The 25,422-nt window shown below is 40.4% G+C and overlaps 1 protein-coding gene across 4 annotated transcripts; it reads left to right on the plus strand.

The window, feature by feature from the left end:
• The first annotated feature begins 2,382 nt into the window (after window positions 1-2,382).
• On the plus strand, window positions 2,383-24,826 carry LOC141766112 (anoctamin-9). Of its 4 annotated transcripts, none has more exons than XM_074632654.1 (26): window positions 2,383-2,458; window positions 5,744-5,873; window positions 6,540-6,614; window positions 7,747-7,869; window positions 7,960-8,096; window positions 8,876-8,925; window positions 9,016-9,074; window positions 9,774-9,853; window positions 10,827-10,961; window positions 11,038-11,131; window positions 11,217-11,277; window positions 13,465-13,547; window positions 13,657-13,761; window positions 14,546-14,710; window positions 14,793-14,829; window positions 18,798-18,909; window positions 19,123-19,180; window positions 19,306-19,403; window positions 19,512-19,708; window positions 20,459-20,611; window positions 20,692-20,839; window positions 20,923-21,045; window positions 22,019-22,112; window positions 22,971-23,083; window positions 23,284-23,355; window positions 24,280-24,826. In XM_074632654.1, the coding sequence occupies exons 2-26, from the start codon at window positions 5,850-5,852 to the stop codon at window positions 24,293-24,295; spliced, it is 2,412 nt and encodes an 803-aa protein (XP_074488755.1). In that variant the 5' UTR covers window positions 2,383-2,458; window positions 5,744-5,849; the 3' UTR covers window positions 24,296-24,826. The 4 variants fall into 4 exon arrangements, with proteins under 4 accessions (XP_074488755.1, XP_074488754.1, XP_074488757.1 ...); XM_074632653.1 differs by lacking the exon at window positions 2,383-2,458 and adding an exon at window positions 5,432-5,631; XM_074632656.1 differs by lacking the exons at window positions 2,383-2,458; window positions 23,284-23,355 and adding an exon at window positions 5,432-5,631.
• The last annotated feature ends 596 nt before the right edge of the window (window positions 24,827-25,422 follow it).

Below are 25,422 nucleotides of genomic sequence, written 5' to 3' on the forward strand. Positions count from 1 at the left end.
GAACGCCAAGCATATTGTGTACACGACTTCCCATGTTGTAAACACGAGTTCACAAGTTTCATTTGAAGGCACCATATTTCCAGTTGCAGGGTATGTGAATGACGTCAGATGACAGGAAGTAAACATGAGCCCAAACTGTTACCGTTTAATATACAAGGTATTTTTGTCACTTGATGTTTGAAAAAGTGGGAAGTGAAACCAAGTGGGTAAACACTGACTGAAAAATAACGACCTAGCAGTAATTACCCAGACCATATGATAGCCTATCATCTGCAATCAAAGTCATATCATTTGTTAATATGCAAACGAGGGATATATTAAACAAAGAGACTAGGCTACAAGGCTTTGTGTGTCTTGGGTCTTGATGCTGCTGTCACTATGTTCCCTTAGATCATGTATTTGCTTTGGTGTTCATGTCATTTGTCTGGCAAAATGTCCAAGGTGGAGAGCTTCTAGGAACTCCTTCACAACCATTAGCCCATTAACTCATGCCTTTCCAAAACTGTTTCATATAAAGGATCCCGCAAGAGTCTCAATCTCCCACCTGAGAAGATGCTCAGACAGGTAAAAGTTTTATTGATAACATTTTTATTTAGACATATATTTTAAAAAAATACATCGACAAAGCATTTAGAAAGGTGCCGAATAAAAGTATGGCTTTTCCTGAAAAAAAGAAATATGACTGTGAAAAATATGACTGTGAATTAATCATTTTAAAAATGTTGGTGGGTCCAAAACTAATGTTTTGTTTAACTCTGTGGAAGATATCTGACATTTGGTTCCCACTTCTAACAAGGCTTGTGAGCCAATAGTAAAACAACGTTGGTATGGTATCTCTGGGTCGTCAGTTAATGTGGAAAAAACGGATAAATGGCTGAGATTGCCGGTAAGTGACTGGAAATGACTTGTTGTGAAGTGAATGCAATGGAACGGAGGAGAGAGAATGCAACATCTAGTGGCTGAGTGTTATCAATGTTATCAATAGCACCTTTAAAGACAGATTTCTGTTCTCATTATAGTGGGAGAGTGAACCCTCAGTGATGATTTTAGGCTATAATTGTCCAAAGTCCTCCTCAGTACAATAAAACACAATAGACACGTTCAATTCTTTGCGGATGAGCCACAATTTCCAGCACTGTGAACTCTATTTTGAATCTTTCAGCAATCAGTCGGATGTTTAGTTTGTTCTGTTTTGTTTAAAGTAGCGTGATGTTTAGCTTATCTTCCCAGTCCTTCACCTCAGCAGTATGTTTTGTTTCCTCTATTACAGGGAGTTCAGGAAAGGGGCCAGCAGCTTTTCCCTGCTCCTCCCAGCCACCTCTCTACCCTGTACTTCCACGCCGGTCATATTTAGCCGCAGCGGCCCCCTCTGTCGACCTTCAAGTGGTTTCCACAGTCCTGTGCTGGTGTAATTATACTGTGCTCCTCTGCGGGGTGTGGCCGTGTACAGAAATACAGCCGCTTATTTTCATGACCACTTTTTCTGTAGCCTCATATCGCCTCTCCCACTTATGTGGGTCCTCCTGGGTGTGCACTGCTCTCCAAGGTTTCCAAGACTAATGGTGAAACTCATCTTTAATAACAAGGCACGGAGGGCCACCCATTTGACATGTTAGTTTTTCTTTTTTTTTACAGTCAAGGAGAAAGGATGGGAAACAGAAATAGGTTCACAGGACTTTGTAATATAGGAATCACATGTAAGATATTAAAAAAAGAAAAAAAAACACACACACACACACACAAGCACATCATGAGCACACAAATATCAAGTAGCCTGTAGGCCTACTGTATAGAGAAGACTCCTACTGCAAGTGTGCCAGTATAATTTAAAGCAGAAAAAGATTTAAATATATATTAGAAATATGGAAATATAGGCCTACAGTCAAACAGCAAGACACCAATGTAAAAATCCAATCAAATTTTACATAGGAATAAAATACATAAAGTACTCATTAAGAGAATTAACCATTTTGAAGGGTAATATTATTTATAATAGCTACATTAGTGAATTATATTATTTATGCATTAAGCAGCATAGTGGTTAAAGTGGAGTAAAGTTTAATAGTTTTTTGGTTATGAATAACATTTTATAGGTTGGTCATATATTTTGTATGTAAAATAAGCAAATAAGAGTGGAGTGAAAGTAGTATGAAATTTAATGTATAAAATGGAAATTCTCAACTAAAGTACAAGTTACAGTACAGTTACTTTCCACCACTATAACTTACAGTTACAGTGGGAATATTTTGTGTGGCTTATTTTTCATTAATTTAGATTAACTTGTATATTGTTTTATGACTTTTGTTTTGGTACTTCCTGTAAATGTGGATGTGTCTTGTCTGTTGTCAAAAGAGGGAAATTTGCAGTTGAAATGAAACTGCTGAAGCATCAACTGGGAAAGCTGCCACTTCATCAACGAGTAAGATTTACATTTAAGGTCCCACCACAAAACAATAAGGTGAGTTTATTTTGAACATGATTAGTCCGATAGGCCTCTCTGTATTAATTTAGCCTGTGGATTTACAATTTATGGTAACTTAAGGGGAACTACGCCCATTTTCAAAATGGTTCTGAGTATATGGGTACATTTTCTGTTTCAGAACTGAGAACATTACTATAAAATAAAGTAGAGCTGCAGTGATTAATTGATTAGTTGTCAACTACTAATTTAATCACCAACTAATTTATTTTGATAATCGGTTAATCACTTCGAGCCATTCTTTAATAAAAAACATTCAAAATTCTCTGATTCCAGCTTCTTAAATGTGAATATTTTCTGCTTTCTTTACTCCTCTATGACAGTAAACGGAATATCTTTGATAAGACATTTGAGGACGTCATCTTGGGCTTTGGGAAACACTGATTGACATTTTTCACCAATTTCTGGCATTTTATAGAGCAAATAACTAATCGATTAATTGAGAAAATAATCAACAGATTGATCGATAATGAAAATAATTGTTAGTTACAGCCCTAGAATAAAGTTTATTTGGGTATAAAAAAGAAAACAAACATTCTGTGGGTCCATAAAATCAGTCTCCCATTCATTGTCTAGGGAGCAGCTCCAGACTTTATACTCTATGACATCACAAGTTTGAGACTTACTTCTCTTGATTCTGGCTTTGAGAGAGAGGAGCTCTAGTTTATTGATTGAACTTTCCTCGGTGCATGGAAATAACATATTGGAATTCTTAATTTAGGTGATGTTCCCCTTTAATGGCTACAATAAGGAACACTCAAGCTAAGTTTTTTCATGTTTGTTTTTTGTTTTGTGTATATAGATTTTTTTGTGTTATGTTTTCTTTGTTCCTTTGTTAATAATAATAGATTAGACTTATATAGCGCTTTTAACGATCTCAAAGACGCTTGAGTTTGTTGTTTTGTTTTGATAAGTAATAGTTAGAGCTGTCAAAATCCTTTTAACACCACTAATACATTAATGCAATCAAACATTTGGATGTTGTCAGTTTTAAATCTAGAGTGAAGATACTGGTATCATATTAAACTAGGAACCAGGAATCCATTGGTACCAACCATGTCATACTAGCTTGTTGGGAAGGAGGTTAAATAATGCTACGAAATTAATAAATTTTGGAGAGGAAAAACTGTCATGGCCATTTTCAAAGGGGTCCCTTGACCTCTGACCTCAAGATGTATGTGAATAGAAATGGGTTCTATGGGTACCCATGAGTCTCCCCTTTACAGACATGCCCACTTTATGATAATCACATGCAGTTTGGGGCAAGTCATAGTCAAGTCAGCACACTGACACACTGACAAATGCTAAATGCAGTACCTGTGAGGGTTTCTGGACAATATTTGTCATTGTTTTGTGTTGTTAATTGATTTACAATAATAAATACTGTATATACATACATTTGCATAAAACAAGCATATTTGTCCACTCCCATGTTGATAAGAGAATTAAATATTTGACAAATCTCCCTTTAAGATGTATTTTTGAACAGATAAAAACTGTGCTATTGATTTGTGATTAATCGCAATTAATCATGGACATTCATGGAAATAATTGCAATAAAATATTTTAATCGATTGACTGCCCTAGTAATGATATCATTTGTGATTTGTTTAAATAGTGGAAGACTCTGAATAAGCATTACAAGCTTCATTCCTCTCCTGCACTGTAATTATTATTTTCTCCTATTGTAAAACTCCTATATGTATTTTATATCCAAATAATTGTGCAAATAAATAAAACTTTAAAAAACAAATTAGAAACTAATATTTATGATGAATTTAAAGCTGAAGTAGGCGAGATTGCAGCAAGTATGATTAAAAAAGTTATTTTTATAAAACGGTCACTATATCCAGACAGTAGTGCATGAAAAAAAATATGCCTCTGTGTCATCCGGTGTCCTCCGGTGTCCTCCGGTGCTCCTAATGGCATCTGCAAGATTTCACAGACTAGAGGAAAACAAGCAGTCAGAGCTGATCTGAGGTCCGCTGTCCATCTGCTGTCTATGAGAGCCGGCTGTCAATCACTCGTAAACTCCGACCAAACGGTGAAACTAGGCAGCGCTGCTCAAATATGAATCAATATTATGTTACGTTAATGCCTATTTCTCGACTCAAATGTTCTCAGAATCATCTTGTAGTGTACTGCTTAACTGTAAAATGAAAAAGCTTGTGACACGACAGCCATTGTGAATTCTCTTGAAGGAACGCCAAGTTCCGCTCACATGACCGGAGCACAGCCAATAGGAACGCTCTCTCTCTGAAATGACCTGTGATTGATCAAAGATCTCTTGAGGAAATACCAGCCGGAGCAAACTTTCTCATGTTACAGCTAAACAGTACACTAAAAGATGTTTCTGAAAACATCTGAGGTGAGAAATATGCATTACAGTAACAGAATATTGATTCATATTTGATCAGCGCTGCCTAGTTTGACTGTTTGATCAGAGTTTGCGAGTGATCGACAGCTGCCTCTGTTGAATGAACAGCCAATAGGAACGCTCTCTCTCTGAAATGACCTGTGATTGGTCAAAATTGGTAGATTTTTTAAAGCCAGAAAACAGAGCCATGAGGAGGTGCAGAAGTCTAGTTTTCTCTCAGAACACTTGAATTGCAATATGCTGAAAGATTATTATGGAATTTTTGCCCCATGATGCCAAAAACATTCTGCCTACTGCAGCTTTAAGTTTGAATAAATTACAATTATGTTGCATTATGTTAATGTTGTTTGTTTTCATGTTAGTTTGGTCACTCAAGACTTAATATCCTATTGCTCAGCCTCCATTATGGACCTCGAGATTGACCTTTAAAATTGTTATTGCATGACTCAACGAATACACAGAGGTGATGTCTTTTTTTAATGTCAGTGTGTGTGTAGGAAGATTCAGATGAACAGGCTGCTGTTAAAGCCACTGCTTCCACCTTGTGGTGACTATATGTAATGTTGCATCAGTGAGGAGGAGGCAACAGAAATATGCCTTTCATTCCATCGCACCTGACAAACCATAGCGAGATTATCTCTGTAGCTACTGAAACATATACAGTTAGACCCTGTTTGTTTGTTTGTTTGTGTGTTTATTGACCTGACTGAGCTGAGGGGAGAAAAACAAGGTGCAGGTGATATAAAAGATAAATGCTGTGACACTGCTGCAACAGGTAGAGTCGCTTTTACATTCCTTAGCTTGTAATACAAACAACACGTTTGTTCCTGGAGGAAGTGCGGAAGTTGCCCTACTGCCTGTTCAAGAGCACTCATGTTATTTTATAGTTGGACGCATCGGTGAGCTGACAGAGAGGCTCCGGGATCTCTGAATGGTGACTGAAGCTTTGATTTAAATCCTGGAAGTCGCATCTGCATCCAGCAGCTACTCATCATGCCACTCGGCCACAGGAGGCAGGTGGGTGATCTTATTCACACATACTAATGCAGAGATTTCATAATGGAGCTGCTGATTTAAGATTATTATGCTGAACATAGGCCAAGCTGCTTTCAACACGACTGATAATCCTTTATCAGAATAATAAATAGCTTCAACATTATCATTCCAGTGCTGTACAATGCCCACCCTTATACATATGAATCAACACAATGTTTTAATCTGACATAAAGGATTGAATGAGATTACATGTGTGTGCTTCCACTGGTATCATACTGTTGAGATGTGTGTTTCTGCCACACCTTCACTGTGTTGGCATACTACACTGTATGCTACAGTATCAGTGTGTAAGACTGTAGGTGAATAGCGTGGATTGAATGGCATGAAGGTGACAACATGCCATGCTGTCCAGTCAGGATAGATTCTCACACAGTCACTGCATGGTGAGTCAGGATCACCAAAGTGGCATTCACTGTGACACTGACACATCCACACGTCACAGTTAAACAGGATTCTTTTGTGGATGATGACCTTTCTGCAGATTTCCCCAAGCCTATTGTTATTGAATACCAGTTTCACTCACACCTTTTAAATCATTAAAGAATAATGTGTTCATGGTGCGTGGACACATTTGACATAATTGTGTGGATGACTTCTTGTATTATTTTTCAATATTTTGCTGTATAGCCCAGTATTGAGCTGCTGGAATTGATGGGAGTGGTAAGAGAGAATGGCAACGAACAATCAACCCTCCCTCCTGTGGTAAGAATTTAATGTGTGAACAGCATGCTAAGTAGTGCGGGCCACCTTAAAGGGCCAGTGTGTAGGATTTTGGGGGATCTAAATGGAATAGAATATTCATAACTATGTTTTCATTAGTGTATAATGTTATGTATAATAAGAATTGTTTTCGTTAGCTTAGAATTAGCCATTTATATATATAGGGAGCTTGTCCTCTTCATGGCCGAGTCCACCATGTTGCTTCGCCATGTTTCTACAGCAGCCCAGAACGAACAAACCAAATACTGGCTCCAGAGGGAGCTTGTCACGTTTTTACGTTACCTGAAGGCCACCGTAGTTCTCCGATACGAGTGCAAAACCGTGGTACCGCCAGCCGCCGTCTGACTTCCGTTGCTCCTAAGGGTAGTGTTATTATGTTAAGGATGGCCTCTGAGCCAAGCCCCCAGGAAGTGCGCCGGTCGTCGATCCGGACTTTCGTAGTGGCCAAACTGCAACTTCCGTGTCAGTCACGTGATGCCGTTGGGCCCAAAAACTCTTTTTCCCATAGACTTACATTGGGAAAGAGACGTCTGTAACTCAGCAGATTATTTTTTTTAGGTAAATCAACTTCCCAGTACGAACACCTAAATAGCTCTTATTTCAAAAATTACTACACTAATAGCCGAATCCAGAGTTATTTCCCTTCTATCGTTCATGTGAATGAGACCCAGACTGAGGCTGGAGCACAAGCCGTGACAACGGCGTGACGTTGGGACCCCGTGACTGAGTCATGTGACCGAGTGGACGCTACTGCTCATGTTCCATGTGCCCGAGATCCGGGTACTTTTCCAGACAGAAGTCGAGCCATTTAGGCTTCATGCGCCACTGAGCAACTTTCATAGGAATGAACGGGGCCCGCCTCCAACGCTGTATCCAGTTCTCTTAATACATCCATACTCTGAGCGAGACGCACAGTGTTGCGTCAATTGTGCACTCACATTACTGCAGTCTTGGAAAGGGAGGAGTGAGCGGAGGGGCACTCTGTTGGTTGCAACCTGCAACCACACCACTAGATGCCACTAAATCCTACACACTGCTCCTTTAAATCACAGATTAAGATTGACCCATATACTGAGTGAAAGTCTGACCTTACCATATGATTTTTGTCACACAGCACACGCCTCTATCATATGACTACGTCCTGGTTGCCAAAACAATTGATAAACAGGAAAGAGAGGCTTTCAAGAAGCAAACTGAATACATTGAAGAACTGAAAAAAAAGAACTTGAAAGTTACTGTGAGTTAAAAAAATAAACAAAAATGTGACTGTTTAGAAAGGTTACACAACGATTCTTTCATTCGTCTCGTCTTTATTCATCCCTATTAGAAAATTATAGACGATGATCTCGTCTTCTACGGGATTCAAGCGCCTAAAGAAATATTTGAGAAGTACAGGTATCTGCTCAAAGTGTCTGATGCTTGTAACTGGAGCTCAGATCAGAACATCGTACCACTCAGCACCAGGTAAAACATGCTGCCGTACAGAAGCTATTCATGGTATTTTAAAGAGGACCTATTATGCTCATTTTCAGGTGCATACTTGTATTCTGGGTTTCTACTAGAACATGTTTACAGGCTTCATTGTCCAAAAAACTTTTTATTTTTTCTCATACTGGCAGCACCTCTATTCACCCTCTGTCTGAAACGCTCTGTTTGAGCTCCAAAAGCTCAGTCTGCTTTGATTGGTCAACTGGCCCACTCTGTTGTGATTGGTCAACAGAACCAAACTCTTCGGACTCCGCTCCAGCTCCGCTCTAACTAGCTTTGTTTGAGGGTGTGCCAAACTAGCCGCTAGGCAGGTATCATGCAAATGTGTTACTTGGTGACATCACCACGTTACGGAAGAAAAGGTGGGAATCAAGGTGTTTCAGGCAGTTCAGGAGCAGGGTTTCTGTGGGGGAGAGTAACTCCCTTTGACGTGGACTTTGGGCTTTGTAACTTTGCAGACCTTTTACATGCACAATAAAACTATATAACATACTAAAGGAAAGGGGAAAAGCACAAAAGCATAATAAGTCCTCTTTAAACAATCACGGATGCTATTTGAAGTATTTGTGATTGTTTATGTGCTCCATATGGAAATTAAATCTTACTCTGTGTGTTTGTATGAATGTGATATCCCGGCTCTTCTTTATCATATACCAAAATGCAAAATTTCATAACAATGTGACTGAATTAATTAGGTTTTTACTGTCTCGCTGTTGCAAGTTCAGCTTCATAAGAGACAATTGTCCTTGTTTCAGGATAAGGATTGTCCACTTCATCTTGACTCACACCCCTATACGTTCAGGAGGTAAGAGAGACTAACTGTATTTACAATCTCCTCAGGTAACCGGACATCCTAATCTTTCATGTTATTCTTCTCACCTGTTATTCTTCCCAGAGGGTTTGCGGGATCTTATGAAGATGAAGGTTTTTGAAGCAAGGTTTTGCTTGCATGAGGTAAAAAATCCTAACATTACTATATATAGTACTATATAATATACTAACAGTGTATGCCTTGTTCCTGTACAGCATCTGTGATTTATCACAATTACAAGTTGCAATATTGTCCCCACATCTGGCCTGATAAGTGTGTTACTAATTACCAGGTTTTGGACAGGACAATGAAAACAATAGACTGACTCATTATTTTCTCTTTAGTCAGATGTAAATGATATGATTAAACCAGTATATTTTCTCACACATCCTCACACTAATGATAGTGACACTATGCTTCTTTTCTTAAAGAGCATCTAAAATGATGATTTGAAACTTGGCAACAGTCTTGCAAAACAATACATTGCTGCCAAAGAAGTATTTGTTCACACAGAGACGCTGTGGGGGGGATGTTAATGCAGTGAGTCATTCAATGCTGGGAGTATATATGTGGGAATGTGTGTGAACATACATTGACACATATAGTAAGCATGTACATGTGTGTTAACTTCAACACCGTGGGAGGTGACGATGCTTCCACATCAGGAAATTAAAATGAAAATACATTTCCAAAGCTGTATGGATGTTTTCAAATTGTGTATTTATAAGCTAGTAACATTTGATATTGTAAGCTTATGTTTTCAGTTTTGTTAACAAGTATGTACAAAGCTCCTCTTCATGTTCCTTTGATTTCATTTTTTCTTTTTATGCTTCTGCCTTCAGAAAAAGAAACAGCGAGAGCTGAAGGAGAGCTGGGCACGATGGACGGCCTGTCTCCAAGGGCAACCCATCACTGCCGTTAGGTTTGGACTGCAACACAACAGCCTATTCATATTCCTGCTTTTTTTGTTTTTTTGTTTTTACAGTTATTGCAGCATTATTGTTTTCCATGTCATCCCCAGACAACAAGACAACAGCAAACATGTCGCCGCCCACGCATGATGCAGGCATTGTTTGGACTCTTTGTTTTAAATCATGTACAGTACTTAATGCTGGTAGGCTACAGATTAGAGCTGTTGTCTTTAGATTGACTTGTTTATATGTAATGTATAAACTTTATAAATGAATATATAGTGTTTCTGTTTTGTGTTACTTCATAAAAGACATTTTGCATTTTGTGCAGATTTGATACACTTTGACAGTATGATTTTGGAAATGTTGGTTTAGTACCACATTCTATTCTTAAGTGTCTGCCTCAAACAGCATGACATGTACATCGTGTGTATGACATATTATAGACATATTATAGAGTATGTTTTGCACAGTATATATCTTAATAATAATAATAATAATAATTGTTTTATTTATATAACACTTTTCATGCATTAGAACAAAGTGCTTTTCCAGATTAAAATATTCACAGAAAATCAGAAACCCATGTACTGTAAGCTCCCCCCCTATAGCACCTATATAAAGCAGCACCTTTAATAGATCCCACTTCTCAGCATTTGTTATTTACGTATTTACACTGTGGTCATATATTGTGTTTGATGCATATATTTGTACATGTGTTAGTTTTCATTTCTTCTTCTTATTTATTTATATTTCTCCACATATATTGTGTTATATATTGTATCATTATGTACATAATTTACATGTGACATACTCCTTTATTTCTATTTTTCGTATATTATGCTTTTTTAATGAGCAACTGTAACTTCCCAATATCCCCCCGGGGATCAATAAAGTATTTCTGATTTGTATTCTGATAAGGCAAATATCCCCACCTCATGAGTGTTGTAATGTTCTCCTTCTGTGTGTGTGTTCTCATGTCAGGAACTACTTTGGGGAGAAGGTGGCGTTGTACTACCTGTGGTTGGGCTGGTACACATATCTGCTCATCCCGCCTGCTCTCATCGGGGTCATCGTCTTCCTTTATGGCCTGGCCTTCTTCAACAGCTCACCCCTCATGTAAGTTTCTACCACAACTCCACAGCATCCGTGTCATCATAACACTGTAATAAATGATGTGCTTATTGTGCTGCAGAAAGGAGGTTTGTGAGGCCGACACGATCATGTGTCCCCTTTGTGACAGGAGATGCAAAGTGTGGCAGCTCTCCGAAACCTGCACATACGCCAAGGTACGTCAGTGCATTAACAGTAGACGTGTGAGCTGAATGGTGTATCTGTCTCTTTGTGCTCACTGCTGGTCTCGTCTGCCTACAGGTGAGCCTGCTGTTTGATAATAACGGCACCGTGCTCTTTGCAATGTTCATGGCGGTGTGGGGTGAGTTTTGTGTGTCTATAGTTTTGTGTGTTGATAGAAATAGTCATGTATTTTCAATATTCAGTTCCCTGTTCAGTAGGGCTGCCCCCTCTTAGTCAATTAGACGACTAATCATTCAAAATCAGGGTGCAGAACTCTTCTCCAATACTGTTGTTTATTCGCCTAAAAATGTTTGGCTTTATAGGACAACTATTACAAACAAGTCTTTAGTCTGCCTCACATTTATTTTATCCAACTGCCAGGATGCTTTATGAGATATGCACTGCCAACGAGATGCCACATCTCAGAGAGAACCTACTCGTCCTGGCTTCTCACTTCTTAATCAGCCCAGGCCATCTGGCCGTGGGGGTGGTGGTCATGCAGTCATCTATAAGAACATATAAATGCTCTTTCACTGACTTATTCAGCTTTTCTGCATCTAGTACCTCCGTGTTTTTGCAGATTTTTAAATGCTATCAGTCCGTTGTCAGACCTCTGCTCAGATCACATTCATGTCTGTTGTGTGAGGTTTATTAGCATAACTGTGGGAAGAATACAGTTAACTACTGTAGAACAGCCACTGCAGTCTTCAGAAAGTGATTACATGATGACTATATGAGAGGAAGTGTAAAGGGAGGGGTGAGATACAGAAAAAGAAAGAATGTTCAAGGACAGAAAAATTTTGGTACAAGATGAATGTATAAGTCCCCTTATAATACCGTTTAAAAAAAAAACTTGTTAAAACCAAAAAATAATATGCTAGAATTTTGCATCACCATCTGAGAAAAAAGGGCTGTAGCTCACATGATGCAGTTTACAGTTGAAGAAGTCGGGATCAGTTCCTTAATTTTCTGCTGCTTTCTAGTTTTTGTGACAAAGCCATGTGTCAGTATGCTATAACCAAAAGCAAATATGTATCAGGAATACACTGGCAGGAAATGAAACCAAAAGCACAACACAGACAAAAATGCAAGAGTCTTTACTTGACAAAAACACAGAGTAGAAAACAGGTTACTGTCAAGGAAAGACAGGCGACGGTATCAATAACCACTAGGAATAAACTGGGGAAATTATCGCTGAAATGCTCACGAAAACAGAAAAGACAAACTGGCACAGACAAAGACCAATGGTGCCTTGAAGTGGGGTCGTGTTTACCGTGTTCACGAGAAGAGTCCATATGGTATTCCCAGTTGATAGCTTGCTAAAGTGTCAGCCTCTGTGGCTTCTAGACGCCGACAGTAATGTTAATATTGCTGTTGCTTAGCAGCGGTGTTCTTACGACTTAACCACTTGAACACCAAGCATATTGTGTACAGGACTTTCCATGTTGTAAACACGAGTTCACGAGTTTCATTTGAAAGCACCATAAATACACAAGAGAGGAAGGGTGATTGGGGACAGGTGAAACTCATCAGAACGAGGCAGGTAATCACACAGGCGGGAAACACACAAGAGCAGGAAGTAAAGTGTCTAAAACGAGAGACAAAGGTGAATACACCAAAATAAAACAGGAAATAACAACTGAAAAATGGAAATGAGGAAAACATGATTTATACACAGGACCGGGATGTAACAATTTGTTTGTATAGGGCAAAATTTAAACGTTTTTCATCTGATGTTAAACTTTAAATAAAGGCGTGTCGATATTTTCATACATTCAGAGAAAGATGAATGTAAAACCAAATATCCCAAAAGATATTACCATCACAGTGGATCTGTGTTTTCATTCATATTACATATTGTTGCTCCAGTTAGGGCTGAGCAATATGCCCCAAATCTTCTATCCCGATACAGGCAATTTAATATCTTGGTACCGATATACAGTATATCAGGATATAGCGTGTTTTCTGGTAATTCAATAAATAAATAGTCTATATGAAATAACCACATGGTAAAGCCTATTTTTGTATACTCTGTGAAGTATTTTCTCTTTTTTATTAAGAACATTAGCGCAAGACTAACATAACAGTTTCAAGTGAATTTATAGAGAAAAAAATATATATTTCCAGCTACACACTGACTGTTTACATGCATGCACACAAATACAGAGTAATCAGATTAATTGTTTGATTCAACTACACTGGGATATTCCAATAAGCAGAATTCTTATCAATTCCATTGAAAGATGATAAATTATCATATTTAATTATCGCCCATCCCTAGTGTCAGTAGGCTTTATGAACTCATAAAGATCCTTGATGTTCACAGCAACACTGTTTTTGGAGTTCTGGAAGAGACATCGGGCTTCCTATGTGTGCGAATGGAAAGTGTCTGATTGGTGTGAGGAAGAGGTATGATCAGTTTTATATGTTACATCCCATTTCAGTAATACCTCTTCAGTGCTCATTGGAATTCATGGCTGTGTGTGTTTTTCCTATTATATTATATATTAAACTGTAGGAGGAACTGATCCTGGAAATTGTGAACGACGCCAACTGTGAGCCAAAAGAATACAAGCACTCGTATCTCCGCAGCACTCTGGTTTTGATCTGTGTCACAGCTATGGTGGGTGACTTGTCATTTTTACGCTCTTCACATCTATTATTTAAATGGCTTGTACCGCTTTAGAGCTCGGGTTAAAGGAACAGTGTGCAACATTTAGGGGGATCTATTAGCAGAAATGGAATATAATATTCTTAACTATGTTTTCATTAGTGTATAATCACCTGAAACTAAGAATCGTTGCGTTTTTGTTAGCTTAGAATGAGCCGTTCATATCTACATAGGGAGTGGGTCCTCTCCCACTCCCAGATTGATAAGAGTATTAAATACTTGACAAATCTCCCTTTAAGGTACATTTTGAACAGATAAAAAAATGTACGATTAATTTGCAATTAGTCACGATTAATCATGGTCAATCATGCGATAAATCGCGATCAAATATTTTAATCAATTGACAGCCCTAGTTTTTACGTTATCTGAAGGCCAGCGTAGTTTTGCGATACAGAGTGCAAAACCGTGATACCGCCAGCCTGACTTCCGTTGCTCCTAAAGTAGTGTTATTATGGTAAGGACGGCCTCTGAAAGAGGCGAACAGTGTTATCACTGATTTGCGCTCGGCGGCTCACGTTACTGCAGTCTTGGAAAGGGAGGAGTGAGCGGAGGGGTACTCAGTTGGTTGCAATCTGCAACCACACCACTAGACGCCTCACTGTACCTTTAAAATAAGAATCAGGTTGAATTTGTTTAAGGTTCAGGTTTTGGGATGAACGGCAGTTATTTCTGTTAATCATAGTTAATGGAGGCCCTCACAAGTATAGTGATGCAAATGTTTTTTGTGTTTCCACAGATATTAGTGATCATTGGCCTGACTCATGCCTTGGTGGTGTTCAGGGTGATCGCAGCAGTCCTCTTGGCTGAAGGATCATGGGAGTTCTTGAGAACCCACTCCAACAGCGGAGCGATGATGCTGGGGGCCGTCCTCCATTACCTCATCATCACTGTCATGACGCGGGTACGCAGATCTCTAAATGTGCATCTATGTCTCCCTTCTAGTGATATTCTCTGTGACTCTGACCACGTCTTTGTCTTTGCAGGTCAACAGGATTGTTGCAATGAAGCTCTGTGAATTAGGTACGTTTACTGTATTTTAAAGAGATGTTGCTGTTGCCAATGTGGTGGTCAGTGTGAACAGCAAACAAATGCAGGGGGGTTGAAGCCGGAAGGCAGGTAATCAGACAGGAAGCAGAACAGACAGATAAACAGTGTGAAATGATGTTGTGAGAGAATAAAAGCCCAAATCCAATGTCTTACTGAGAAACTGGAGGTGCTTGAGGGCTCTCTAATGGACTGTTTTTGACCCTTGCATACTTTCACCCAAATTTCTTGGGATATTTACCCACAAATCAGTATTCTTATGTTAAAAACAATGGCAGGGGAATACCAAAATCGTAAAAAAAAAAAAAAAAATGCCATGGACAAGTTTACACATACAAAGCAGCAGCCAAGCCCAGAGTCTTGATTATGTGAAGGCATTATCATGTTCATGAGCAAAGAGCAGCTCTAAGAGCGGACATTGGAACTGGGCCACCATGTACACTGATTGTGATCGGGGAAATGAGCGGTAATAGACGTGTGATCAGAGGGAAACTCCCTGAGGGCAACTAGAGGGAAGGTGAGGCATGACATGAAGTAAACTGCTGGTGAAGAGGTAGAAAAGGAAGATCAACATGAAAACATGGGCTGTTATGACGGTCTCTGCATTAAGATGTAGTTTGCTGGCCTTGTCATGTAGAGCAAAGCCTCCCAACCTAGGGGTCACCACTCCCAAAGGGTCATATAAAATCTGAAGGATTGCAAGATGTATAACAAAATGTGGTAAAACATCAGATTTTTGCTGTTTCAATATGAAAGACAGGAGAGTTTCAGTTCCTCAGGCCTCTAAAAATTACCCACATGAAACCATTTGAGAAGGAAACGTTGAAATTAACAACGCAGCAACATGTGACTAGGGGTCACAAGTAGATATATGCCTTCAGTTTAAAGAGTCACAAGCCAAAAAAGATGTGACCCAGTGATGGAGAGTACATCTGAGCCTCCCTACATGTTATTTATTTCGGGTGCATGGTAAACAGCATGTTTGCCTTGGGACCTTTAGTGATTTAATAGACCTTTTTCACAACAGATATTTTGAATTGTCATTGCAGGAGAAGCACAGGTGTAATTTAATATTAATTTATGATTGTTCTGTCTTTTAGTACGTAGCTACTGCAGCTGACCTTACAAAGTACAGTATGTACTGTTGCATGCAGTATGCATACAATTGGGACATTCAACTTCATCATAACGCCTTGAACCTTTACCCTCTTGCTCATATATCCGCTGCGCAGAAGATTGTGGGTCAGAATAACCAGAAAAGCATGTTGGCTTGCATACTGCAAAATGCGACCGGATGTAGTAGAACATCCTGGTATTTTTGGCATACTACATTTGGCATACTATGTATTGGGACATACTAAATCTTTATCTGGCATACTAAATAGTATGGTAGTTTAGGTATTGGAACGCACAGTCAGTATTTTATGTATTGGGATGAGAACATGTTGAGCATGCCTATCAGAGCCCTGAGACTGGCACACCTAATGAGAATGCAACCATGATGAGGTCATTAATTACACCTGTGCTTTACCTGTTATGACGTGTTGATTCTCTGTGTAAAAACTGTCTTTCTGGCCATTGTGCAGTGCTGGGAGCCAGTCAAGTTCAGTTAAGATGTTTGGATTACAGTTTCTAAAAGCCGCCTGTAGAAATGGAAAATTAAAAAAAACAGTAACTTTAGATTTGAACACTCAAAATGATATCTTTATATTGTGTCCATCCATCCATCCATCTTCAACCGCTTATCCGGGATCGGGTCGCGGGGGCAACAGCTCCAGCAGGGGACCCCAAACTTCCCTTTCCCGGGCCACATTAACCAGCTCTGACTGGGGGATCCCGAGGCGTTCCCAGGCCAGAGTAGAGATATAATCTCTCCATCTAGTCCTGGGTCTTCCCCGTGGTCTCCTCCCAGCTGGTCGTGCCTGGAACACCTCCCAAGGGAGGCGCCCAGGAGGCATCCGTGCTAGATGCCCGAACCACCTCAACTGGCTCCTTTCGACGCAAAGGAGCAAGGACTCTACTCCGAGTCCCTCACGGATGACTGAGCTTCTTACCCTATCTCTAAGGGAGACGCCAGCCACCCTCCTGAGGAAACCCATTTCGGCCGCTTGCACCCGCGACCTCGTTCTTTCGGTCATGACCCAACCCTCATGACCATAGGTGAGAGTAGGAACGAAGATTGAACGGTAGATCGAGAGCTTTGCCTTCCGGCTCAGCTCTCTTTTCGTCACAACGGTGCGGTAAAGCGAATGCAATACCGCCCCTGCTGCTCCGATTCTCCGACCAATCTCACGTTCCATCGTCCCCTCACTCGCGAACAAGACCCCGAGATACTTAAACTCCTTCACTTGGGGTAAGGACTCATTCCCTACCCGGAGTAGGCAAACCACCGGTTTCCTGCTGAGAACCATGGCCTCAGATTTAGAGGTGCTGATTCTCATCCCGACTGCGTCACACTCGGCTGCGAACCGATCCAGTGAGTGCTGGAGGTCGCAGACCGATGATGCCAACAGGACCACATCATCTGCAAAAAGCAGCGATGAGATCCTCAGCACACCGATCTGCAAACCCTCCTCCACCCGACTACGCCTCGATATCCTGTCCATGAATATCACGAACAGGATTGGTGACAAAGCGCAGCCCTGGCGGAGGCCAACCCCCACCGGAAACGAGTCCGACTTATTGCCGAGGATCCGAACACAGCTCTCGCTTTGGGCGTACAGGGATTGGATGGCCCTGAGAAGTGCCCCCCTCACCCCATACTCCCGCAGCACCCCCCACAGTATCTCCCGGGGGACCCGGTCATATGCCTTCTCCAAGTCCACAAAACACATGTAGACTGGATGGGCATACTCCCAGGCCCCCTCCAGGATCCTTGCGAGAGTGAAAAGCTGGTCCGTTGTTCCACGGCCAGGACGGAATCCGCATTGTTCCTCTTCGATCTGAGGTTCGACTATCGGCCGAACCCTCCTTTCCAGCACCTTGGAGTAGACTTTACCAGGGAGGCTGAGCAGTGTGATACCCCTGTAATTGGCACACACTCTCTGGTCCCCCTTTTTGAAAAGGGGAACCACCACCCCGGTCTGCCACTCCTTAGGCACTGTCACCGACTTCCACGCGGTGTTGAAGAGACGTGTCATCCAAGACAGCCCCTCCCCACCCAGAGCCTTCAGCATTTCTGGGCGGATCTCATCAACCCCCGGGGCTTTGCCACTGTGGAGTTGTTTGACTACCTCAGTGACTTCCACCAGGGTAATTGATGATGGTCCCCCATCAGCTTCCAGCTCTGCCTCTACCGTAGAGGGCGTATTGGTCGGATTCAGAAGTTCCTCAAAGTGCTCCTTCCACCGCCCGATTACCTCCTCAGTTGAGGTCAACAGTGTCCCATCCTTACTGTACACAGCTTGGATGGTTCCCCGTTTCCCCCTCCTAAGGTGCCGGATGGTTTTCCAGAAGCACTTTGGTGCCGACCGAAAGTCCTTCTCCATGGCTGCTCCGAACTCCTCCCACACCCGCTGCTTTGCCTCCGTCACGGCAGTGGCTGCTGCTCTTCGGGCCCGTCGGTACCCTGCAACTGCCTCCGGAGACCTCCGAGATAACATATCCCGGAAGGCCTCCTTCTTCAGTCGGACGGCTTCCCTGACCACCGGTGTCCACCACGGTGTTCGAGGGTTGCCGCCCCTTGAGGCACCTAAGACCTTAAAACCACAGCTCACCGCCGCAGCTTCAGCAATGGAAGCTTTGAACATCGTCCACTCGGGTTCAATGCCCCCAACCTCCACAGGTTATATTGTGTGTGCCAACATAAAACTATTTAGATAAAATAGTATAATAGTGGATTAGTAGTAGAATAAAATGTATATAGACTAAGTGTGTGAGATTGTGCCATCCATTGACCAAATAGCGAATTGCATGAACACTGACATGATATCTTTCTTCACCAGAGAAAACCAGATCATTTGCTACCACAGAGAAGAGTTTCACTGTCAAGATGTTCACCTTCCAGTTCTTCACCTACTTCTCCTCCCTCTTCTACGTCGCCTTTTTTCTCGGCAGGTAAGAACTAATAGACTCCGTTAGGGCTGGCCGATAACTTAGTAGATTATTGATTCAGTTTCCAACATATCACTCAGCTCTAGACTCAGATTTCAGATAACCTGAAGGACCTTAAAGTAATGTCAAAATGAAATAAACTCATTGTTCTTACTCATTAATGCCCTGTGTCCTAACCTGACTAATAACAACGTGTTTTTGTAACACTCATGACAGGATAAATGGCCATCCTGGCGGTTACGTCCGAATTTCAGGGATATGGAGGCTAGAGGAGGTGAGTAACATAAATATGTATCTCATTTAAAAAGACTAAATGTCTATTTTGAAGTAAAAATTGCTGTTTAACATTTAAATATTGTATCTGACCGCATTCCAAACACACCCCGCTCCGCTGTGCAGTGTCATCCCAGCGGGTGTCTCACAGACCTGTTCATCCAAATGGCCATTATAATGGTACTGAAGCAAACTATCAGCAATGTCTTTGAGTTCACCGGGCCGTAAGTACGAATCAGATTTGTTGATTATATACTGTATAACACTGTATAATCCTCTTTACTCATGTCGGGTCCGGGGTTTTGAAAGCTGTCTTTTGTTTTCATCATCAGCTGGTTCTGCAGGTGGTTGAAGGGACGACAAACCCAGAAGCTGCAGAGGAAATGTGCCCACTGCTACCTGAAAGATGAATCAGAGGCCAAACACGGAGCTGAACTGTGTGATAACTGCAAGCTCCGGGACTGGGTCAGCAACTACCGTCTCAATGATGTCGACTCCTTCAGCCTGTTCCATGAGTTCCTGGAGATGGGTACGTACTCCGCTCAACTCTTTAAAGGACCAGTGTGTAACAATTAGGGGGATCTATCAGCAGAAATGGAATATAACATTAATAAGTATGTTTTCATTAGTGTATAATCACCTGAAAATAAGAATTGTTGTGTTTTCGTTAGCTTAGAATGAGCCGTTTATATCTACATACAAAGCAGGTCCTCTTCACAGAACCGGCCGCCATGTTTCTACAGTAGCCCAGAACGGACAAACCAAACACTGGCTCTAGATAGGGACATTTATGTTTTCACATTGGCCACTGTAGTTCTCCTACACTCTTGGCACAAGTGGGCAACTCCGGGGTCTGAGAAGTGAAGCCGATGCGTAAGTGCCCTTAAACTTGCATTCTTTCTAATAGCCAGCAGGGGGCGCTACCACAGCGTTGTCCGGTCTGGGAGTTGTACATGTTTTCGTCTTACAGCTTTGACCCTCTCCGGTGTGTTTTCAGTTCATGAAAGTTAATTATAACATTTTGGTCGCCTAAAGAAGTCTTAGACAGCTTTCGGTTCTAACAAGCTCCACCCTTTCGTGTCACTTCTGGTTGCAAAAAAGCCAAGATGGTGATAGCCAAAATGCCGAACTCACTAATTTCAGTTGGTTGCAATCTTCAACTTCACCACTAGATGCCGCCAGATCTGCCACACTGCACCTTTAACAACAAAAACAGTAGACTCTAGACAAACACTGGATTGTTGGTTTCAGTAAATATTTGTCTTTGCTCTCTCCTCAGTGATCCAGTTCAGCTTTACCACCATATTCGTGGCAGCGTTTCCTCTCGCTCCTCTGCTAGCCCTCATTAATAATATCATTGAGATACGCCTGGACGCCATTAAAATGGTCACTCTGGAGCGCAGACTGGTTCCCAAGAAAACCAACGATATTGGTGAGCATCGCTTTTGAACAAAGAATACAAATTGCGGTTTACGCTGAAGATGAAATTCTCCTCGCATTTCTGTTTCTCAGGTGTGTGGATCGACGTGTTGGAGGCTATCGGTGTCTTAGCTGTCATTGCTAACGGTCTGGTCATCGGCGTGTCTTCAGACTTCATCCCTCGCTTGGTGTACCGTTACCGCTACGGCCCGTGTGCCAACGGCACAGCAACAGATATCGAGTGAGTATTCTTATAGAAACTGTTTATATTCTGTTCATGTCGTGTGCAACACTCACTTTAAATAAATTATTCTGTTTTTCAAGCTGCATGGCCGGATACATCAACAACTCTCTCTCCATTGCACGAATGGATGACCCGAACATCGTCAACGAGTTTTTACCCAGTCAGATGATCACTCAGGATGGCATGAATGTTTCTTCCTGCAGGTTTGTTCTCCTTTAAGCCATTTATGCCCAAAGACTATATTTAGTATGATAAGGAAAAAGGTTACAACATTTGTTCTGATTTGTCAAAACTCTGTACGGACATGCTTTGGGCAAGTATCTAACAGTACAACTTTTACATTTTTAGGTCACATGAATAATCACACGTTTGTTAATAGTCAAAATCTGGATTTTTGAGGAAAAACGCTAACATTGAGTTCATTAAATGTTTTCCATATTACATTTTTTTACACTGCATATGTGTGCATATCATTGATATTCAGCTTGTTATGAGTTCATAGATACCAAATACTTGATTGTGCTCCTTGTTGTTTCTGAGATACAGCCATTTTCTTTAAAATCTTTATTTATTAGGGTTTTTTTTGTAGACATGGCAAAAGTCATCTTAACACATGTAACATATTGTCCATACAGCCATTTCCTTATCAAACTATATCTAGTATTTGGGCACATGAGACTACTGTTTTTTCCTAAAATATAATGGAGTCTATTGCAAAAACAGTACTCCCATGAGCCCAAAGACTTGACCGATTTTGAAAATGTCTTCACATTTGTGCCTAGGCAGGCCCAGAAAACATTTCCTCCAAAGGAAATTAAACATTCCAATTGCAGGCAAAAATGTCGTAGTTGTCTTCTACAGCGGAAGAGTTATTCTGGTATTTAGGAGAAACCAAAGTCAAAGCATATAATTTGAGAGTTGAAATTACTGATCTTGCTCACCACCACTGTTAATAACTGCTCAGTGTTTGTAGTAGACTCAGATGTTTTGGTAGTATTGCTCTGTCACTGTTCCTGTTAGGACTGTCTCACCTCAGGTAGTAGAGGTGCTGTATAAACTAATTTTACATTCTTCTTAAAAGTGCAACTGGTACCCACAATAATCTACTGTGTGATTGATTTAAAAACAACTGATAAGGTAGCTAACATCCGCTCTCTGGTGGGTTTCTCTTCATAGGTATAAAGACTACAGGAGCAATGAAGACTTCAGTTTTACTCCACAGTTCTGGCTCATTCTAGCTGTGCGCTTTGCATTTGTCATCCTGTTTGAAGTAAGCCTTAACCACCATGACCAAACAAGAAACCACTTCTTCTTACGTTGATTTCTTTGAGCAGTTTTTCCTACCCAGCACAACACACAATGTCCTCCCAGCTCACTGTTGGTCTATTTTGTTGTTTCACAACATTGATCTAGGCCACTGGTTCCCAACCTGGTCCCACTATGGGTCGCCAAAAGCTTCACGGGGGATAGCAAGACCTTCTTGATTTTAAGGGGTGTAAGACAACTTTTTAAAAAATGTACAGCTGGCCTTTATTTTTTCATTCATTTCTATGAAGAAAACTAAATCAAGAAGTTATTTTAAAGTTTGGATTATTATCACAGAGCCTTCCCTCCCTGCTAAACAGCCTCGTCCTGCATCAGAAAAGTAAACACTTAAAACAACACAAGAGCTAATAGAACAATGGCCACGCATCAGGGAGAAAAAACACTGAATTTGTCCAAACAATAAGCCTATTAAGTGTGTAAAAATACTTAATACAGACAAAGAATTGTAATAAAAGTTCCTAAGAATAACAAGAAAACTCACCTCTGATGCAACATTCACAGGAAATATTCTGCTCAAAATTAATTTAAATCGCTCAATTACACAAACTTCCTGCAGTTACTGCGTTCACTATTTGGATTAATTGTACAGTTTATCACTCGTTCTGTACTGTTATTGTTATGCATTTAATATAAAATGAAATATCCATAAAATAGGTGATAGAAAAGGGGTCCCTTAAGGAAAAAGGTTGGGAACCACTGATCTAGGCTGTAACAAAACCAGGGAGTTTTATCTTTAATGAAAGCTCATTGTCACAAATAGAAAAGGAGATTACAATCCTCACATTTTCCTCTTTGCTTGCAGCATGTTGTCGTCATATGCAAGTTCATTGCAGCCTGGTTTGTGCCGAGCGCTCCCATGCAGGTGAAGAATGATCGACTCTTTGATAAACTCAACAGACTGAAAGAGGAACTCAGGTGAGTCGCAAGTAATATGTGGCGGGTTACACTGTCGAGGCAGCTGGGTGCCAAAAAAAAATTCAATCGTGCTCATTCCTTTCCAAACTGTTATGCAAGAACACACAAATATAGATAGATATAGATATAACATAACATGTGCCTCTTGTGATTTTGTTTAAATATTTTAAAAGTTAACAATGTGGTTCCGGTGCTCACAGAAAAGGGCAATCTTGTAGCAGGAGAGACATCAGAGAGCTGGTCCAAAGCACACTGGAGCACACGGATTTAAGGTAATCAACTTTATTTAAAGACTAATGTTTCGACGCAGACTGCGTCTTCATCAGAGTCAAACAGATCTGAGACTCACATCCTCTTAAATAACCTCCCCTAGTTGGGAACTGATTCAGCATAGGCTGGAAACATGGGGAGGGAACAATAAGCTGCATGTAGGCAGGTTAAATATATAAATAGCAGTTTCAGTGACAACATCCATGTACATTATGTCAAAGATAACTAAGTAAGAATAATAATAGATAGTAAATAAATAACGATAAAGACCACTCCCTAATGAGGAACTCCCGTCAGCAGTGGTGATCATGCACTACTGTCACAATATAGCAACTGTTTCATAAAAAAAAAACTTTTAATCATATTTGCTCCAATCTCGCCTACTTCAGCTTTAAGTTCACTGATCCAGAAAGCTTCTCAACGTAAAGTTGATTGCCTTAAATCTGTGTGCCCCAGTGCGCTTTGGACCTTCCCTCTGAAGTCTCTCCTGTTACAGGCTTCTTCATATTTTGAATTTGACTGATTAGACTTCACTGCTGTTCATATTTCCCTGTTAAAAGTCTGTCTTTCTTGTGCTTTACGTGTTTTTTTAAGCTGAGTTTTCATTTTTTTACAGCAGACATTCTGACTTGTGGGAATCATTGCATTAAAACTTTTGAGAAACTTCACCCTGACCTTTTATCATGCGACGGTGTGGTTTCTTCATATTCCACCCAAATGTAATGGTACTTTAATTTTAAATTATTAACTGGAGCCCAATTACCTCAATGATGATTCATAAATACACAGTTTGTTCCTCTAATTATGTGTTTGTTATATATTGAATATTATATGTTTTAAAGATGTGCTTTGCCGTGTTGTGGGCGCTCTCTGTTTCCGTGACGTAAATGCTGCAGCTAACCAACCTTTGCTTTTGTTTCTTACAGTTCATTTGAAGCGTGACTGCATTCATTGCACATTTCCCCCCTGAGGACATGAGCCCAGTGTTGCCTTGTGCATTAAAGTGTCCAGACTATCACAGTGTTGAGTCAGTTCAAAGTCATTCATCAGCTCTCTGCAGAGTTCAGACGGAGGGCTCTCACTCTCTTTTATTGTTTGCAGTCAAATGTTAAGTGATGGCTCTTTTCTCATTTATGAAACGGACATTGAAGACATAACAAGTGTACAGTAACTGATTTTACTGACCATGCGATTGTTCTTATTCTATTGTCAGAATGCACTGATAGCTTACTGTTGGATCTCTATATTTGTGAGACGCATGTGAGTGTTTTTATTGAAAGCCTACAGATAATTTATACTGCTACTGCACATACAGTACCGATTGTGTGTTACGATGTTGCCTTATATTGTAAAGAATCGCTGTGATGATTGTCATTATTGCTGACAAAATCTGTTAGTGTCTTTTGTAAACCAGACACGAGAATGTTTTGCATAATAATATTTTATATTATTGAATAAAAGAGGAAAACTTTGGCCTCATATACTGTCATGTCTTTTGAATTTAAGCTTGCCAGGTGCATTATATTGTATAGGTGACATTTTGCCAAATTAAGAGTTAAAAGATCGTAGCATGTCATACCAGCTTATTGGGAAAGGGGTTAAATAACGCTCCAAACTTGTGATAAATTTTGGAGAGGAAAAACTGGCATGGCCATTTTCAAAGGTGTCCCTTGACCTTTGACCTCAAGATATGTGAATGAAAATGGGTTCTATGGGTACCCACGAGTCTCCCTGTTAGAACTTGACAAATCTCCTTTTAAGGTACATTTTGAACAGATAAAAAATGTGCGATTAATTTGCCATTAATCACGATTAACTATGGACAATCATGCAATTAAATATTTTTATCAATTGACAACCCTAGTTATAACCATTAATAGGAACAGCTTTTGGGTTGCCAGGTTGTGAAAAATCACAAAACTTTTTTACACTTACAGCTGCAGACTTGACGATAAAACATTTGTTACTTACTTATTAACATTTACAGCTAATAATGATGGGTTATTATAAAGTAGGCTGTATAGGCCTACTGGATATTAGAAAGTGAAAAACTTCATGAACATTTATTA

This window comes from Sebastes fasciatus, chromosome 4 (genome assembly GCF_043250625.1).
Source record: "Sebastes fasciatus isolate fSebFas1 chromosome 4, fSebFas1.pri, whole genome shotgun sequence".
NCBI lineage: Eukaryota > Metazoa > Chordata > Actinopteri > Perciformes > Sebastidae > Sebastes > Sebastes fasciatus.

Coding starts and splice junctions, on each gene's coding strand:
- LOC141766112 (XM_074632654.1), top strand. CDS start 5,850: ATGCCACTCGGCCACAGGAGGCAG. Junction 18,910..19,122: donor GTCGCCTTTTTTCTCGGCAG/GTAAGAACTAAT, acceptor CACTCATGACAG/GATAAATGGCCATCCTGGCG. Junction 19,181..19,305: donor GGATATGGAGGCTAGAGGAG/GTGAGTAACATA, acceptor TCCGCTGTGCAG/TGTCATCCCAGCGGGTGTCT.